At 45.7% G+C, this 19,346-nt stretch overlaps 1 protein-coding gene across 3 annotated transcripts in view; it reads right to left on the bottom strand.

The window, feature by feature from the left end:
* Positions 1-1,701: 1,701 nt before the first annotated feature.
* Positions 1,702-19,346, bottom strand: part of znf638 (zinc finger protein 638) — a 39,562-nt gene continuing 21,917 nt past the window's right edge. Inside the window, exons 7-24 of one of the 3 annotated variants that reach the window (XM_020043358.3) lie at positions 18,781-19,040; positions 18,355-18,498; positions 17,650-18,092; positions 17,426-17,501; positions 17,192-17,383; positions 16,910-17,050; positions 10,557-10,685; positions 10,417-10,455; positions 9,961-10,089; positions 7,624-9,537; positions 7,144-7,215; positions 5,207-6,967; positions 4,991-5,108; positions 4,513-4,692; positions 4,086-4,412; positions 3,634-3,741; positions 3,408-3,529; positions 1,702-3,299 (exon numbers count right to left, since the gene is read on the bottom strand). In XM_020043358.3, the coding sequence (XP_019898917.3) occupies positions 3,228-3,299; positions 3,408-3,529; positions 3,634-3,741; positions 4,086-4,412; positions 4,513-4,692; positions 4,991-5,108; positions 5,207-6,967; positions 7,144-7,215; positions 7,624-9,537; positions 9,961-10,089; positions 10,417-10,455; positions 10,557-10,685; positions 16,910-17,050; positions 17,192-17,383; positions 17,426-17,501; positions 17,650-18,092; positions 18,355-18,498; positions 18,781-19,040 (6,227 nt within the window). In that variant the 3' untranslated portion in view covers positions 1,702-3,227. Of the gene's footprint in view, positions 3,300-3,407; positions 3,530-3,633; positions 3,742-4,085; positions 4,413-4,512; positions 4,693-4,990; positions 5,109-5,206; positions 6,968-7,143; positions 7,216-7,623; positions 9,538-9,960; positions 10,090-10,416; positions 10,456-10,556; positions 10,686-16,909; positions 17,051-17,191; positions 17,502-17,649; positions 18,093-18,354; positions 18,499-18,780; positions 19,041-19,346 lie in introns of all 3 variants that reach the window. The other 2 variants (XM_020043359.2, XM_013132583.4) reach the window with 2 other exon arrangements.

Genomic DNA, 19,346 nt, shown 5'->3' with positions numbered 1-19,346 from the left:
CATGTGATGTTGTGACATGTTAACTAATGAGAGGCTTTTTGCATCGGTGCATCTCCTTGCGAGTCTCCCAAGTGTCCTTTTAGTTTAGCGCATACACCATTAACTTCTCCACCACCAGCTCCTCTGTAAAACATTTCACACAAATCTCGCCGTATTTTTTTTTGTTGTTATTTGGACAACATCATTTCGAAAGTGTAGACACTGATTCATTTGCTGTTTCCATGAGGCAGATAGAATAGAATGATGTATTTTTTTTTATATACATCGATGTTTTGATGTCCATCCTTTATTTTGTATAATGTCACAAATTCCAGTGTGCTTGTTTGAAAATCCAATGTACATATGTTACAATATCGAATTACAATGTTTCCCATTCTAGTTTATTGTAGATTAGTAAGAGGTTATGGGTTAAGTATGGGGAGAGTTAAAGCTCAGTAGTTGCAAAGTTTCTAAAAAGTAGTAAGAAGTTGCATAGTAGGTTACTTAAATGATAAAAGACATTTCATTTTCTTAATAAAAATATACATATTAAAACAAGTTCTGTCCTACAGAAGTAAACCTGAAGTAACATACTAACTGGAAGGAAAAGTCATCTACATTCCCTAGGTCATGTTGGGTCTTAGAAGTCTGCCTGGAAATGAACTTAGAAACGTACAAATTACAGACAATACAAAATGAGTTTGCTTGATGTCAGTGTTTCTTAAGCTTGCCGAGTCAGTAACCATGTCTTCTTACCTGTGAGGTTCCTGAAGAGATGTTCATACGAGCAGGTGGTTATCGGCTGGATCTTATATACAGGTGTCTGAGACTGACTGACTGACTGACACACACACACACACACACACACTCTCTCTCTCTCTCTCTCTCAGGAGAAACTCGAGAATCAAGTCTTGAGAATGTTGGAAATATGATAACGCACGCCAAAAATTGGTCATTCTTGATATCACTCACATTGTCCGACCCAGTTCATTTGATTGAGTTAAAAAGGGCTATAGGCTAAAACTGCTACCGTTCAACTGTCAAGGCCTATTGTTCATCATGTAATGGAGTAGAATGAAAACATACAGGTGTGTGTGATTTTCCCACCCCAAAAAGCCCCAATGAAAGAGAATACGTTCACCACACTGCACTGGTATGTCCCGATCTGAGACTATCCCTTTAGGGGCAGGATCTCTCCAATGACACCTGTTCAGGTGCTGAGCTGGGGACACAATGTCCATTCGGACAGTATACTCCCAGAATCCTTATGACTGCAACAGGAATCACCCAATAGGATAAATGAAGATCATGTATAACTCCGGATGTCTTACTGAGACTGAGATTCTCTCCTTTTACTGGATTCTGTAATCCAACCACCTGCCACGGTCGCCCTCTCATTTCACCAAGTCAAACCCTCATTGAACTCCAACACTGTAGGGCCGGTTTCTCGGACACAGACTAAGCCTAGTCGCAGACTAAAAACTTGGGATGGTTTGTTTCAGCCTCAGACTAGGTTTAATTGGTATCAGTGAAACTGGACACGAGGCTCTGACCTTCACCACGGGAAGCAATGAGAAAGGTAATAAACATTGCGAGACTTAAACTAGACATCTCTCGTCATATCGACGTCAAAAGCAGACTTTTCTTTCCAGGATCATTCCAGCCAACCGGTACCCTAAGCCCCTTCCCAGAACGGAACAAAAAAAACAAACGGAACATGCAAATGTTTCCAATCATTTATTGAAATATAGTTAAAAAGAAAATCTGTCAATAATAAAAAGAAAACTTCTCTATATAATGTCATTTCCTCGGCTACGTTATGTATATACTCATCTTTGTTTGCCATTGACCCCAACACTCACCATTCTACAATGTTTTCAACTTAATATTTTACAAAACTTAAATGTATTACTCCCAATAAACCTTTATTTGTAGAGTTTATATTCTCTAGTAAATTAAACAGAGGATTATCGATATCGAACAGCCGCGACCCCCCCCAAAATGTACACAATGTTGTCATATTGGACCCAATATATATTTAACACTCATTGGCTGTGTGTAGAAAGACCACCCAGGATGGCCAACTGATGTTTAATTACCACTAATCTGCTGATCTGGTTGGTTAACAGCAATTAGTGAAAATAATTACAGAACTGATGTGTCAATGCAGCCAAAGCGTCTTAAAGCCGAATTTCTGATCTAGGATCAGATCAGCCGTCTACGTAATAATGAACAAGTCTGTATGGACGGATCCCAGTTCAGCACTTCTACTCAGAGGTTAAGGAGAAACAAAAACATGGTCACAAAACAGGCTAAAAGAGCAAAATAACATGCCATCATCCTGCGCACTCCTCTGTACAAAATGTGCACTAAACATATACTTGTGTCAGATAAACACATTAAAAACAAATTAATCAAAGTCCAAATCGCAGCCCACTCAGCGGGCCAAGACGGGTTTCAGCCCACTCAGCGGGCCGAGACGGGTTTCAGCCCACTCAGCGGGCCGAGACGGGTTTCAGCCCACTCAGCGGGCCGAGACGGGTTTCAGCCCACTCAGCGGGCCGAGACGGGTTTCAGCCCACTCAGCGGGCCAAGACGGGTTTCAGCCCACTCAGCGGGCCAAGACGGGTTTCAGCCCACTCAGCGGGCCAAGACGGGTTTCAGCCCACTCAGCGGGCCAAGACGGGTTTCAGCCCACTCAGCGGGCCAAGACGGGTTTCAGCCCACTCAGCCCGCCGAGACGGGATTCAGGCTCTGCACTATTATCCCAAATGTTTTCAGGACTGACATCCAGTCAAGCGTTACGCTCAACAAGCCCTTAACAGGCACTGATGGGGAGCTGATCTGAAGTGCTTAGGCCTGAAAACATGACATGGGTCCAACTGAATGAGTAGAACTGATGCTACATCTCGATGCTGACAGATTGAACACAGCCATGTCAACAAGCACACGGGGAGCGGGGAAAACATCGGATTAGCATTTCTAGCGGTTTCCGACTGACGGCGAACGACGACGTCGCACTTGGTACAGAGTCCCTTTGATGACAGGATAATGGCTAAATATGACCTAAACAAGCTTAAGAAACACTGTCCCTGTATTTCGAAGGCCCCATCGTGTTCTTCAGATCACGCCGTCAGCAGCTTCCATTCCACATGGTCACGTCGATACGGCCGCACCGTCGTCACAACGCTGACGACAACACCCGTGACAGGGCGCCGTCGCCGACGCAACGAGGTTGAGGTCGGGGGTCATTCGGAAGCAGAGCCCAGGCTGGAGGCGAGGCTGGAGCTTCCTGCTTGCTGCTTCTTCAGGTAATATTTCTGTAGGGGTAATGAGGGACGAGAAATGAACACCTGCTGTTGAATAATCCACAGAGGAGCAGCCGGGAAGCTTCCGGCATGTTCCGGCCCGTCTGTACGGACACGTACCTGCACGTTCTGGTAGTGGCGCTGACTGCTGCAGTGGGTCTTCTTGGCTGTGTCCTCACTGGCGTAGAACAGAGAACACAGCTTGCAGAAGAACCCGGTCTTAGGAACCACAAAGTCCACGCCTGAAGGAGAAAGGGAGGAGTCAGCCACACCTGACATCTACACACTTAAGGAGAGATATTGTGTGTGTGTGTGCGCGTGTGTGTGTGTACAGTAGATACATCACCTATAGGTTTGTCTGGTGTAAAGGGAGGCAGTGTGAAATCTGTGGTCAAAGGAGATTCAGAACGACAACGCTTTGCTTCAGGCTCCCCTTCTCTTGTCATACTGCCTTCTGGAGAGATGGAATGGAGGGAGGGAGAACGAGAGAAAAACACTTTCATTTAGACCCGTGACTCAGATCATACCAAGCACCGTGTGTGAAAAACTGAGTCAGGCAGCCTCTGCAGCCAACAGCCAACTCTAACCTAGGAGCTAAATACAGCCCTGATGATTCAAAGCCAACGGTTCCCACCGGTGTCTGGACAATGACCGCCAACTTCCAAACACTTTATAACACTTCAATAAATAAACAGAGCTGTGACAAGAAATGACAGTAAATCCTCCCATTTGAGCCTATTCATCAGAATGTGTATGTTGTTCCATTAGGGCCCGACGTGGCCCGGTCCATTCAGTCACCTGCTGTGGTTCTGGAGCCGGAGTCAGTCTTCCCATTGGTCACACCAGTCACCTCCTGACTCTGGGTCACAGGGGGGTCAGGCTCCGTTTCCTTCCCAGCCGACAGGACCTCCAGGCTGGGTCGGTCCGTGGTGGCTTCAGCGGCTTTCTCCTGGGGGTCCGGAACCGTGAGAGCAGGTTGGCTGTCCGCCAATGACATCACTGTGTCTTGGACCAGTGAGGAGGTAACGTCCAGAGAAGTGGGAGGAGTTGTGTGAGAGGGAGGACTAATTTCTGCAGACGGCTCCTCAGTTTCTTTCCCCCTTTTTCCTCTAGCGGACTTCCTCACTGTGATGGGAAGGACCAATTAAACATTAAAACAGTGTGTTCCTGTGTGTGAGTTTGTTCCTGTGTGTGTGTGTGTGTGTGTGTGTGTTTGGTCTCCCACCAGGCGTCTGCCTTCCTTTCTTCCTCCTCTTAACACCTGTCCGGGTGGTAACAGCAGCCTCCTCTTCCTCCTCCTCCTCCTCCTCCTCTCCGACCTCATCCACAGTGACCAGGTTCATACTCCTGATCTCCTCCATGCCCCTGCCATCCTCTTCCACTCCGGGAGACCCTGTAGCTTCAACTGGAGAAGAGACGACAATCAGAAATACACACACACTCTTTATGTCACACACACCTGACACAGAGTTCCCAGCTCCCTATTCCCTTAAACCTAACCTCAATATTACCTTTCACACCTAAACCTGACATAGCGCTAATGCCTATCCATAAACCTAACTTGTAATGCCAAAACCTAAAAGCAATCCCTATTCTAAACATAGATGTGGATCAGACACACACACACACACACACACACACACACACAAAGACAGACAAAGACAGACGGACACACAGAGACAGACAGAGACAGACAGACAGACCTGTGCTGTCACTGTGATGATGAAAGGGCTGTTGTGATTCGGGGCTTCTCTCAGGCTGCATATCCTTCTCCATCCCCTCATCATCATCCCCGCCAGCCTCATCCAGGGTCACCAGAGTCTGATTGAAGAGGCACCACAAGAAGGTTAAAGATAATTTGTATTGAGGATAGATGGGGGGGGGGCAGAAAAAAGAGACATAGTAGAGTAGTTCCTGACCTCCGGGATGAAGGTGTCTCCTGACTCATCCTCCTGGCTGAAGGGGAGTGGCTGTGGACTCATCCCTTCAGCTCCTTCCTCATCAACAATCTCATCCAGAGTGACCAACGCTTGCAGGTCTGCCTCCATAAGTCCACTCTCCTCATCCCTCTCTCCGCCCTCATCCCCTCCAATCTCGTCCAAAGTCACCAACCCGTCCGTATCTATGACAATCCTCTCCTCCCGTTTTCGTTCTCTCTCCTTGTCCTTGCTCCTCTCCCTGCTCCTCCTCTCCGGTTCCCTCTCTCGTCGTTTCTCCTTTGCTAGCTTTTGTTTCATCATCAGTTCTTCCTCTTCAGCCGCGTCATCCGGGTAATCCTCTTCCTCCTCGCTGACTTCATCCAGGGTGACGAGGTTACCCTTCTTCGGCTTGCCTCCATGGATCTTTCCTGCGGTGGTCTTGGTTGCCCCCTGAGTTTTGCTTAACTTCTTAACCCCCTTCTTTGGTACCTTTTTACATCCCCTTTGAGGTCTGGAGCCGCCCGGAGCCTTAGAACCAGTAGTATGGTCCTCAGAAGATGGGGGGCTCTCAGTCTGACCATCAACAGAATCTAGTATCTGGAATTCTCCCATGTGTTTGGGGAGAGAGCTCCCCCCATCACCATCTTCAGGGTCTTCGACTGAGTCGAGTATCTGAAAAGCAGACTCATCTTCTGAAACCTCCTCGTGCTCATCTAATGTTGTCAGAGGCACCTTGGAACCCGTCGCTCCGGAGGCTTCAGGCACTGGAGCGTCCAGATGTTGTGATTTAGACTGTTTGTCATCAACTGTTTCATCTTTGTCTTCTTCCCCAGGTAAGTTGTCAACTTGTGATTCGGGTGCCTGGGAAGCCGTCGCATTCTGAAGCTTTTCCTGTTCCAGGTTCTTCAGAGGGTCTTGCTCCTTCAATGTGTCAGACTTGTTTACCATAACGACATCCAGTGAACTGGCACTGCTCTGGACTTCGGTACCCAGTATAGAAGCACCTTTTTCAACCTGGGTCTCCTCTGACCCCTCCAACTCTGGAGTTTTTTCAGCTATAATCTCTAGATCTCTCCCGGCGCTTTCTTGCTCCACAGTAACTGCAGTGCTAGTTGCTGGCACCTGCTGCCCAGATGAAGGTACTACACCATCCTTGTCCATTTCCTTTGTGACTACAGCTTCCTCTTCTGACTGGGACTTTGAGCCTTTAACCACGGGCTGAGACAGGGTGTCCATAGTAGGCTCTCCCTCCACCGCAGCATTACCATCGGCACCCAGTTCCTGGGTCTCCGCGACATGGGTCGCAGCAAATGCACCGGATGACCTGGTCTTGCGCCCAGAAGCTGCGGGAGGTTGAGGTTTTGAGGCCACGGTTTTTTTGGCTGCGGCAGCTTTCTGTGGAGTTTTCTGAGCTTGGGGGAGCTTTTTCTGACCAGACGGACTGGATGTAGACGATGGGGCTGGAGGCCTTTTGGCCAAGGGAGGCAGTGTCTCCTGGTTAGGTTTCGGAGTAGAAGTTACTGTATCTTGTGTACTGCTCTTGCGCTTTCTTCTAGAACGCGCAGAGGTAGGGATCACATCTTGAATCTTCTGCATTGAGGATGAGGAGGGTGACTCCAATGGACTAGTGTTTTCAGCCTCATCCCCTTCTACCTCGTCCACGGTGACAAACTCATCCAGATTGAACTCGGCCAGGTCAAAGGGGTAGGCATCGTCAGGGAGGTCGTCGGAGGTGAAGTCGTCCATTGTGTCACAGGTATACTGGTGTAAGAAGACCAAAACACTGATTAATTCATTGTCACAATTTCGTGAACGGACTAAGGTTCGAAAGACGTGCTGTTGCACTTTGATTCAGATTTACAGATTAGAACCTGGTCCTTCAACTTCAAACGCGTGCATGACTATGTGGGTGGTTTTCTAAATCCTTCTACGCTCACCATTCTCTGTGGTTGCCTGTTGTCTCTGGATTCACTCCTGGACGACCGGCCAGTCTTGTTGCCACTGTGGCTCTGTGGGGGCAAACAGAATACAGTTAACTGTCCAGCTCGCTGACTGGCAGGCATCACCTGCACTTGAAATACAATCCAAAGAAGCTATCATACAGACCTGAATCAGTGAGCACCGCGCCAGTGATTAACAGTCTCAACTACCTGTCTGATTTTACCTCAACTACGTGGAAGACCAGACGTGTTTAATTTAGTCAAATAACTAACCAATAAACTCGGTTGGTTGATTCAGTGATTAATTAATACAAGCCCACAGTTATTTTACTGTGAAGTTTTAAAAATGCCTCTGGTCTTGCTGGTCAAATTAAAACCTTTTCTACCCTGCAGCTCCTCAGGAACAGGGTTGGTCTAACGTCCTTTCTTAACCTCTCATTCACCTTCAACTTCATCCATCACACACTCGTTCCTCACCTTACTCCTCTCCTCCTCCTCTCTCCTCTCTTTCTTCTTGGCTGGGCTGCTGTCCTCCTTTCGGTTGCTCCTGTGCGAGCCGGAAGAGGAGCTGGAGGAGTTTCCGTGTCGTGATATCGGAGGACGTTGCTCGTCCTCTGAAGGAGGCCGGCTAACTCTATGCTTGGACGTCTCTCTTCTTTCTGGGGAAGAATGGTCACCGTGTCTACCTCTACCTCCTGAGCCCTGGGTCCTGCTTCTCTGGGGTTGGTTCTTATGCTCATGTGGTCCTGAAGGCTTCCCACTACTGTCTGTGGTCTTTTTTGCTTGCGTCACTGGACGTTTATCTTTATCTGACCGAGAAGTCTTTGTTTGCGGTTCTGGTTTCTCTTTCTTGTCAGAAACATCTGAATGTTTCCCCTCATGCGGAGTCTGCGTTGTTGTCATCGGGTTCTCGGGCTGAGCTGCGGCTTGGTTCTTTTGCCCAGACAAGGGGGTCATTTTCTTCTCATTCTCCCCCACGGTGACATTGTTGGCCTGGCTATCCTTCCCGTGGCCCGGGCTCAGTCCTTGTGTGGCCTGCTCCTCAGCCAGTCTCCCCATGCGGTGTTGGTGCACCGCAGCCTCCAGAGCCCGGAGAATCTCTGGAGTCACCGGAGGGAAGTCCAGCGGTTTGTCTTCAACGTCCTCCTCTACCGGGACCGCCAGGGGCACTGTGGAGGGCAGCTTTGGTGCCATCTCAGCAGTACCGGAGGCGTCTGGGCTGACAGAATCACCAGGTTCTGTGATTGCTGGACTCAGTTCTGTAGTGGCCACAGCGGTCATGGTTTTGCTGACCATTGTGGCACTTTCATTACCTTCCTGTAATCGGGCCGCAGTTTGAACCTGATCAGGTTCTGCCGCAATTTCATCGTTTGAAATGTCCTTTGCCACGCTGCCCAGAGTTTCCATGACAACCTTTTCCTCAGGAGCGGAAGCTGTAGGCAACTGCAAAGAAACAATGTCAACAGTGGGGGCTTTTAGCTCATCGTTTTCCGTTCCCTGTTGTTCATCCTCGATTTTCTTCTCCTGTGTCTCTACCTCAATGTTTTTTATCACTTTTCCTCCTTTTTCACTCTCCTTCCCCAACTCCTTCTCACCACCCTCTTCATCCTCCTCCTGTCCAGCCCCCGTCACCATCGGCTCTTCGATGTCCATCACCACAATTCCAGTTGCTGGTTGCATGGCCTCAACGATGATGACATCATCACCTGGTTGTTTGGTAGCCATCTGTTGAGTAGAATAATTGTTCGTAGCAGTAGCGCCAGCGCAGGAGGTGGTTGCAGTGTTCTCCTTAATGTCAGCAGTGGTGGAGGCGCTGGAGGCAGTTGTAGCGATAGCCTCGATGCTAGCAGTGGTGGCAGCGCTGGAGGCGGTTGTAGCGATAGCCTCGATGCTAGCCGTGGTGGCAGCGCTGGAGGCGGTTGTAGCGATAGCCTCGATGCTAGCAGTGGTGGCAGCGCTGGAGGCGGTTGTAGCGATAGCCTCAATGCTAGCAGTGGTGGCAGCACTGGAGGCGGTTGCAGCGATAGCCTCAATGCTAACAGTGGTGGCAGCACTGGAAAGGACTGTAGCGATATCCTTAATACTAGCAGAGGTGGCAGCGCTAGAGGTGGTTGTAGTGATAGCCTTGATGGTACCGCTGGAGGTGGTTGCTGCAATAGATTTGATGCCAGCAGTGTTTTCAGCACTGGAGGTGGTTGTAGCAATAGCCTTGATGCTAGCAGTAGTGACACTGGTACCAGTTGCTTTTGGGGTGGCTATTTTAGCATCAGTATTTTTTATCTTGACCATCATATAAAACTTTAGGGCCTTGTCGAGAACTTTGCAAGGATTCTTCTGAAAATGAAGACAAACAGCCTTCCCAACAGAGAAAGACTCCATCTCAAAATAGATCTGGGAAAGAGAGGAGGAGATGTGTAAGTGTGTGTTAGTCGCTAACATTTCTCAAGTATGAACGATATCAGCTAAATAATTGCGGTAAGTGGTTGCTATGGTGGGCGTTGATCGTTTTGATAGTGTTCCAAGCTGATACACCTTATTACCGTGTTATGTCTAAACTAATCCTCCTACTAGCCTTGTTTAGAAATATCCTCCTCTTGTTAAGGCTAATTTTGCTTTTCCACATCAGATTTAGCTGATGGCAGCTATAATAAGAAAGTTTAAATTGACATCATTAAATTGTGTATGGATGTTGTCTCACCTAGCTATGTCAGTTAAATGCACTGAAGTTTTGCCTAAGAGCATTGAAACCCTACATTTTGGTGTGTGTGGCACCCTGTGGTATAGTACCAATGAGACAACACGCGTCTGTCATACCTTATAAAGCAAAACCAGCGAGTCGCGGAAGGGGGCGATGCGTTTCACACGGTCATGTATTTCTTGGACTGCAGAATTATCTACAGGAACATTTTTGACCACGAGGAGACGTTGCCTCAGTGTTGGATCCTGTTGGGAGAAGTGGGTTATAAAGCGTTTATAAAACAATCAGAAGGGGTTTCTTCAGTGTTGGATCCTGTTGGGAGAAGTGGGTTATAAAGGGTTTATAAAACAATCAGAAGGGGTTTCTTCAGTGTTGGATCCTGTTGGGAGAAGTGGGTTATAAAGGGTTTATAAAACAATCAGAAGGGGTTTCTTTAGTGTTGGATCCTGTTGGGGGAAGTGGGTTATAAAGGGTTTATAAAACAATCAGAAGGGGTTTCTTCAGTGTTGGATCCTGCTGTATCGTTAGAGAACGTAGGATTCATCAAAAGGTAAATTAAGAGTTAAACTCACCGAATTGGTCAGTCCCTTGAGAGTTGTATAAATACCCTCCTGTACACGGAAGAAAAAACAATGAGTGTGAGTGAGGACACGAGAAAGCAGAAGACAGAAAAAACTGAGAGAAGGTGAGGAGACAGGATATTGCGTGTTACCTGAATAAGGCTTGCATTGGGGCGGGTCATGGAAAACTTAAGGCGACAGTTCAGGAGTTTGGGAGGCTGTTTTGTGTATTTATACAGAGCAGCTCGGCACGTAGGTTCCCCATCCAAACGGATGATAGCCTGTTGGGACCAAAACATAAAAAATGTAAATGGTCGGAGGAAGGTATAGTACAATGGGCCAGTCTAGGGAGAGATCTGGAGAATATACAGTTGTACTCGAACGTTTGCATACAATTGGAGAATTGGCATTTGAATACATGAGTGAGCAGGCAAAACATATTTTATTTCTTATGGGATTTATATTCAACTGTAGATTATAAAAGAATGGCACAATCATAAAACAAAATATGGCAACAAAGATACAATTATCTGACCCCGGTTCAGAAGTCTGCATACAATTAGTTCTTAATACTGTGTATTGCCCCCTTTAGCATCAATGACAGCATGCAGTCTTTGGTAATATTTGTCTATGAGGCCCTGAATTCTTGCAGGTGGTATAGCTGCCCATTTGTCTTGGCAAAATCCCTCCAGGCAATGCAAAGTCTTTTAGTCTTGCATGAACCGCACGTTTGAGATCTCACCAGAGAGGCTTGATGATATTAAGGTCAGGAGACAGGTGATGGCCACTCCAGAACCTTCAACTTTTTCTGCTGTGGCCACTGAAAGGGGCAACATGGCCTTGTGCTTAGGGTCATTGTCGTGCTGGAAAGTCCAAGAGTGTCCCATGCGCAGCATTCGTGCAGAAGAATGCAAATTGTCTGCCAGTATTTTCTGATAACATGCTGCATTCATCTTGCCATCAAGATTTCCCGTGCCTTTAGAGCTCACAAACCCCAAAAACATCAGTGAGCCACCACCATGCCTCACAGTGGGGATGGTATTCTTTTCACGAAAGGCCTTGTTGACCCCTCTCCAAACATAGCACTTATGGTTGTGACCATTAAGCTCTATTTTGGTCTCCTCACTCCAAATTACAGTGTGCCAGAAGCTGTGAGGTGTGTCAAGGTGTTGTTGGCATATTGTAACCAGACTTTTTTGTGTTATTGGCGCAGTAAAGGCTTCTTTCTGGCAACTCGACCACACAGCTCATTTTGGATCAAGTATCATCGTATTGTGCTCCTTGCAACACCAACACCGTCTTTTTCCAGAGCAGCCTGTATTTCTCCTGAGGTTACCTGTGGGTTTTTCTTTGTAACCCAAACAATTCTTCTGGCAGTTTTGGCTAAAATCTTTCTTGGTCTACTTGACCTTGGCTTGGTATCAAGAGATCCCTGAATTTTATACTTCTTAATAAGTGATTGAAAAGTACTGACTGGCATTTGCAAGGCTTTGGATATCTTTTTATATCCTTTGCCATCTTAATAAAATTCCATTACCTTGTTACACAGGTTTTTTGACAGTTATTTTCTGCTCCTCAGTATCTAGCCTGCTCAGTGCATCCACGTGACAGCAAACAAACTCATTGACTATTTACACAGACACTAAGTGCAATTTAAAAAGCCACAGGTGTGGATAATTCACCATTAATTTCCATTTTTACCTGTGTGTCACCTTATGTGTCTGTAACAAGGCCAAACATTCAAGGGTATGTAAACTTTTGATCAGGGCCATTTGGGGGATTTCTGTTATTATGATTTAAAAAGGAACCAAACAACTACAGTGGATATAAAAAGTATTCACACCCCTGTTAAAATGCCAGGTTTGTGATGTAAAAGAATGACACAAAGATAAATCAAAGATAATTCAGAACTTTTTCTACTATTAATGTGACTTATAATGTGAACCATTCGATTGAAAAACAAATTGAAATCTTCAAGGGGGAAAATTGAAAAGTAAAAAACTTACAATAACCTGGTTTCACAAGTGTGCACACCATCTTATAACTGGGGATGTGGCTGTGTTCAGAATGGACCAATCACATTCAAACTCATGTTAAATAGAAGTCATAATACACCTGCCATCATTTAAAGTGACTCTGATTAACCACAAATAACATTCAGCTGTTCTAGTAGGATTCTCCTGACATTTTCCTAGTTGCATCTCAGAGCAAAAGCCATAGTCCACAGAGAGCTTCTAAAGCATCAGAGGGATCTCATTGTTGAAAGATATCAGTCAGGAGAAGGGTACAAAATAATTTCCAAAGCATTAGATATACCATGGAACACTGTGAAGACAGTCATCATCAAGTGGAGAAAATAAGGCACAACAGAGACATAACCAAGAACTGGATGTCCTTCCAAAATATATGAAAAGATGAGAAGATAACTGGTCAGGGAGGTTCCAAGAGGCCTACAGCAACATTAAAGAAGTTGCAGGAATATCTTGCAAGTACTGGCTATGTGCTACATGTGACAATCTCCTGTATTATTCATATGAATGGTCTATGGGGTAAGGTGGCAAGACGGAAGCTTTTTCTTAAAAAGAAAAACCTCCAAGCCCGGCTGAAGTTTGCAAAAACAAACATCAAGTCCCCCAAAAGCACGTGGGGAAATGTGTTATGGCCTGATGAAACCAAGGTTGAGCTTTTTGGCCATAATTCCAAAAGGTATGTTTGGCGCAAAAACAACACTGCACATCACCAAAAGAACACCATACCCACAGTGAAGCATGGTGGTGGCGGCATCATGCTTTGGGGCTGTTTTTCTTCAGCTGGAACCGGGGCATTAGTCAGGGTGGAGGGAATTATGAACAGTTCCAAATACCAGGCAATTTTGACAGAAAACCTTCAGGCGTCTGTTAGAAAGCTGAAAAGGAAGTTCACCTTTCAGCATGACAACGAACGAAAGCACACATCCAAATCCACAAAAGCATGGCTTCACCAGAAGAAGATTAACGTTTTGGAATGACCCATCCAGAGCCCAGACCTGAATCTGTGGGGTGATCTACAGGAGATTTCCTTGCAATCTGACGGATTTGGAGCGCTTTTGCAAAGAAGAGTGTGCAAATATTGCCATGTCAAGATGTGCCATGCTAATAGACTCCTACTCAAATAGACGGAGTGCTGAAATTATGAGCACAACTGTAGCTGAGAAGAGACCCAGGTCGATGCTTCCATCCTGGGTACCGAAGAGCAGGGCAGTGACAATTACAGGGGGAGAACAAGTATTTGCTACACTGCCGATTTTGCAGGTTTTCACACTTACAAAGCATGTAGAAGTATGTAATTTTTATCATAGGTACTCTTCAAATCCAGAAAATCACATTGTATGATTTTTAAGTAATTAATTAGCATTTTATTGCAAGACATAAGTATTTTATACGTCAGAAAAGCAGAACTTAATATTTGGTACAGAAACCTTTGTTTGCAATTACAGAGATCATACGTTTCCTGTAGTTCTTGACCAGACTGCAGCAGGGATTTTGTTCCACTCTTCCATACAGACCTTCAGGTTTCGGGGCTGTCGCTGGGCAATACGGACTTTCAGCTCCCTCCAAAGATTCTATTGGGTTCAGGTCTGGAGACTGGCTAGGCCACTCCAGGACCTTGAGATGCTTCATTACGGAGCCACTCCTTAGTTGCGCTGGCTGTGTGTTTCGGGTCGTTGTCATGCTGGAAGACCCAGCCACGACTCATCTTCAATGCTCTTACTGAGGGAAGGAGGTTGTTGGCCAAGATCTCACGATACATGGCCCTATCCATCCTCCCCTCAATACGGTGCAGTTGTCCTGTCCCCTTTGCAGAAAAACATCCCCAAAGAATGATGTTTCCACTTCCATGCTTCACAGTTGGGATGGTGTTCTTGGGGTTGTACTCATCCTTCTTCTTCCTCCAAACACAGCGAGTGGAGTTTAGACCAAAAAGCTCTATTTTTGTCTCATCAGACCACATGACCTTCTCCCATTCCTCTTCTGGATCATCCAAATGGTCATTGGCAAACTTCAGACGGGCCTGGACAAACGCTGGCTTGAGCAGGGGGACCTGAAGGATTTTAATCCATGACGGCGCAGTGTGTTACTAATGGTTTTCTTTGAGACTGTGGTCCCAGCTCTCTTCAGGCCATTGACCAGGTCCTGCCGCGTAGTTCTGGACTGATCCCTCACCTTCCTCATGACCAGTGATGCCCCAGACCGAGGGAGATTTACAGTCATCTTGAACTTCTTCCATTTTCTAATAATTGCGCCAACAGCTGTTTCCTTCTCACCAAGCTGCTTGCCTATTGTCCTGTAGCCCATCCCAGCGCAGGTCTACAATTTTATCCCTGATGTCCTTACACAGCTCGCTGGTCTTGGCCATTGTGGAGAGGTTGAAGTCTGTTTGATTGAGTGTGTGGACAAGTGTCTTTTTATACAGGTAACAAGTTCAAACAGGTGTAGTTAATTCAGGTAATGAGTGGAGAACAGGAGGGCTTCTTAAAGAAAAACTAACAGGTCTGTGAGAGACGGAATTCTTACTGGTTGGTAGGTGATCAAAAACTAATGTCATGCAATAAAATGCTAATTAATTATTTAAAAATCATAGTGATTTTCTGGATTTTTTTATTATATTCCGTCTCTCACAGTTGAAGTGTACCTATGATAAAAATGATTACATGCTTTGTAAGTAGGAAAACCTGCAAAATCGGCAGTGTATCAAATACTTGTTCTCCTCACTGTACCTGGACATTATAACGGTAAATAATTCCGAAAAATTTCAAGTAAAAATGTTATGTGAAAAACCTAGGACACCCCATGACAACCGTTGTCTTTTCCAACATATTTAAACATATGGACATTTGATTTTCATTTTAACAATTTTGAGAGATGGAGGTAGTGCAACAACAATAAAACTGAAGCAGTGTCTCGTATAAACAATTTGTAAAATGTAATTAATTGCATTTCTATTTTCTTGTGAGGACAAAGTTAGGATACCCCAACATTAATTAACACTGAAAATGCTTAAAATTAGAATCAGATGCCCCATATCAGGGGCAAATGATTAGGACATCGTTTGAGAAGATTTTGGAGGAGTCTGTCTCATTTAAACCTCGGACATTTAGTTTCATTCCCTCTATTGGTGAAGTGAGTGGTATCATCACAGCAAGATCAAAGGAGCTCTCTAAAGCCATCAAAAAGAAGGTTGTAGATGCATATGAGTCTGAGAAGGAATTTAAAAAAAGATCTCCACACAATTAGAAATCACCCATTCCACAGTCAGGAAAATAATTAGAAGAGTGGGGAACATTTAAAATGGCCAACATTGCCAGATCAGGCTGTCCTAGCAAAATCAGTCCAAGAGCAGACACTGCAAGATGCTTGAAGTACTCTTGAACAATCCTAAAATGCCACAGTTGATGTCAAAGTACATGCATCTACCATCACAAAAAAGTTTTATTTACATGGGAGTTGTGGAAGGAGGAAACCCTTGATGTGGAATAAAAACATCAGAGCAAGACTTAAGTTTGCCAGAGAACACCTAGACAAAGACCAGGACTTCTGGAAAAATGGGCTTTGGACAGTTGTAGAATTATTAAAGTAGAATTATTTTGGCTTAGTAACAGAAGACATGTTTGGCTCAAACCAAACTCACATTTGAGCACAACTATGAATTCTTCATAGTATCAGAGGGTGCTTGAGGAAAATGTGAGACCATCTGTCCGAAAATTGAAGCCGAAGCGGATGTGGACCACGCAACAAGACAATGACCCAAAACATTCCAGTAAATCCATAATGGAATGGCAAAAAATAAGAAATGGAGAGTTCTGAAATGGCCATGTCTAAGCCTTATTGAGATGCTTTGGGGTGATTTGAAACAGGCTGTGCATAGAAGAAAGCCATCAAACATCACAGAATAAAAAAAAAAATACAAAACAATTTCTCCCAGTAGAGGTTGGAGACTGGTAGACAGTTATAGGAAACGTCAGAATTTCAGCCAAACAGGGCAATACCTGCAATTAGGGCATAGGGGGTTCTAACCTCTTCCTCAGCAGGAATCAGCATCCTTGTTCGTGTTTGTTGTTAAATAAATTATAACAGTTACATTTTTGTTTTTGGTTCAATTACATCACCTTTATCTATAGCTATTAATTGAAGGAAGATCAAAGATTGTTATGCTCATATTTCTTTAAAAATCACTAAATGTTTCATTGGGTGTCCTAATTTTTTCACATGACTGTGTATTTAGCGTTTCCAGAGTGTGACTGGTAAAAGGTAATTAACTGCATTAAATTGTACAAACTAAATTTTAGTCGCCGATTCTATTTCCAGCCGTCGTTTCCCAAATGATCTTGTCCAGATCCTGTGACAATAGTGCGTGGGAGCTGAATCCACAACTCTGGCATTACAAGTGCCACGCTCTTACCAAGTGAGCTACGCGAGATCCAGATTCTGAACTGGATTCCAACTGTGGCGCGCCAAGCACAACCTACCCATCTCTCATTGGGCAGTATGAAGCAGTTGTGGGCCCCGTGTCTGTATCTGAATGGTTTAAACAGCTTCACAAGATCGTCCTCGGTGTAGCCTCTCTCCGGCAAACCTTCAATCTTGATGAACGTATTTTTCAACCAAGCCTACGAACATACAAGGAACATTCTAAATAAAACAGTGAACTTTAATCAAAGATCTTTGTTGCGCCTCATGGGTAATGGAAAGTCAGCACAGCTAACAAAATGTATCACTGCATGGTCACATAACAAAAACTGAAAATGCACCTTTTTAGTAAGAGATGTGGCCCAGTTGGTTGTGGTTGGCTGGCCCTTGGCCTTAGCCACCTCCCTCTTGGGTGTGGTTGGCTGGGGCTTGGGCTTAGCCACCTCCCCCTTGGGTGTGGTTGACTGGGGCTTGGGTTTAGCCACCTCCCCCTTGGGTGTGGTTGGCTGGGGCTTGGGCTTAGCCACCTCCCCCTTGGGTGTGGTTGGCTGGGGCTTGGGCTTAGCCACCTCCCCCTTGGGTGTGGTCTCACTTGTAGTAGACATTTTGGTGCCAGTGGTCTTGGTCGAGGACTTTGTAGATATTGCTATACTGAAAGGGACGGAGATTTGGGGAGAGATTACATTTATTTATTTTTTCATGACAAATGGTAATTAAATATAGCTAAATAAATGTGAGTTCAACACCCTTTAAAGACTGGGAGCACCAAATGTGGAAAGAGTTGCTGAGATGTTCTTACTTTTCAGTGGTCTTCTTAGGTTGGTTGAGATCCTTTGAGTCAGTAGGCTTCTTAGATTGGTTGAGATCCTTTGAGTCAGTAGGCTTCTTAGATTGGTTGAGATCCTTTGAGTCAGTAGACTTCTTAGATTGGTTGAGATCCTTTGAGTCAGTAGACTTCTTAGATTGGTTGAGATCCTTTGAGTCAGTAGACTTCTTAGATTGGTTGAGATCCTTTGAGTCAGTAGGCTTCTTAGATTGGTTGGGATCCTTTGAGTCAGTAGGCTTCTTAGATTGGTTGAGATCCTTTGAGTCAGTAGACTTCTTAGGTTGGTTGGGATTAATCGTGTTATCCAGCTGAGTATCTTTCTCCATCACTACGGTGACCTTTCGGCCGTTAATGGTCAAGGTCTTACAATTGGCCAGTTTCTTTGCATCCTCCTCTTTCTCAAACAACACGGATGCCTGGGGGGAATGGGGGAGAGATATAGATGAGCTGTTTTTATGCGAGGTAACGGATGTATTAGTGGATGACTAGCTATGTCTATGCTAGGTGCCTGATGTATTTCTGGACGATAAGATGTGTCTTTGCTAGATGCCTGATGTATTGGTGGACAATTAGCGGTGTCTATGTTAGGTGCCTGATGTATTATTTGATGATTAGTGGTGTCTAACCTAGAAAACAGTGATATATAAGTGAATGATTAGCTGTGAACACAAGAAGCACCTCTTCAATAGCCTTGAGCAGGATGACATGGTTGACCTTTCCGTAGGTCTGCAAGGCCTGGACGACGTCATCATGTCTGGTGTACGGGGGTATGTTCCTCAACCTCAACAGGGCAGATGTGCCCGGAGCTTCCTTCTTCTTCGTCTAGAGGACAGAGGGAGACGGAATAAAAAAAGTGAAAAAAACCTGAGGGAGGCAAGCTCCCTGACAATCACTTTGGTCGTTCCCGGACTGCGTTGGATACGGTGGATATTGTCGACAGAGGTCGGCACCTTGGCGTCCCCCGAGCCCTAGGCTCGTAGAGAACTCCCCTTATCTGGTTGGTCTCGGACACACATTGAAAGGAGAAACCTCCCAAAAAACCTCCACGAGTCTGACCCCCTGCCTTAGGAAGTCCCTCTGAGGGTACACCCCCCCCCCACCCACCTTAGAGGAGCCGGACGGAGGCGGTGACCTGGTCGACGGCCTTCCGTGTCCTGCGGCTCCCTTGCTTCCGGACCTGGACGTTCCAGCGTCATTCTTCCGGGAGGATGAGGTGGGTGAGGAGGAGTGGCCTTTTCTGCCGGCGCCTCCCTTTGAGGACGAGGCGGTGGATCCTTTCTTCTTGGCGAGCTCGGCCAGAAGCGCAGGGGCCAGGGACTGCATCATGTCTTCCAGGCTGGTCTTTTCGGTGAAGGAGAGGCCAGCTGGATGCATGGAAATATGGTTCAGTGAGTGGGTAACTACACCAGTGGGGACCATAAATACCTGCAAGGTTGGTAAAACTACTGGGCAGACACGGTACCAATCCCCACCACGGAATGCCTACTTGTTGGGTAATGAGGGCCACTGTGGACTTAAATCAGATCAGGGGACTGATTTAAGTCTAGGAGCTAGGGGTCGTGGTTAACCTGTTATCTTAGGTGCAAATAAAGTCAATTTCCGCCTAAAATGATGTACCCAAATCTAAATGCTTGTAGCTCATGACCTGAGTATAGTAGAAACATTTATTT

The sequence above is a fragment of the Esox lucius genome, chromosome 24 (genome assembly GCF_011004845.1).
Source record: "Esox lucius isolate fEsoLuc1 chromosome 24, fEsoLuc1.pri, whole genome shotgun sequence".
NCBI classification, from domain to species: Eukaryota; Metazoa; Chordata; class Actinopteri; order Esociformes; family Esocidae; genus Esox; species Esox lucius.
This window is presented reverse-complemented; position numbering and strand designations above follow the sequence as displayed.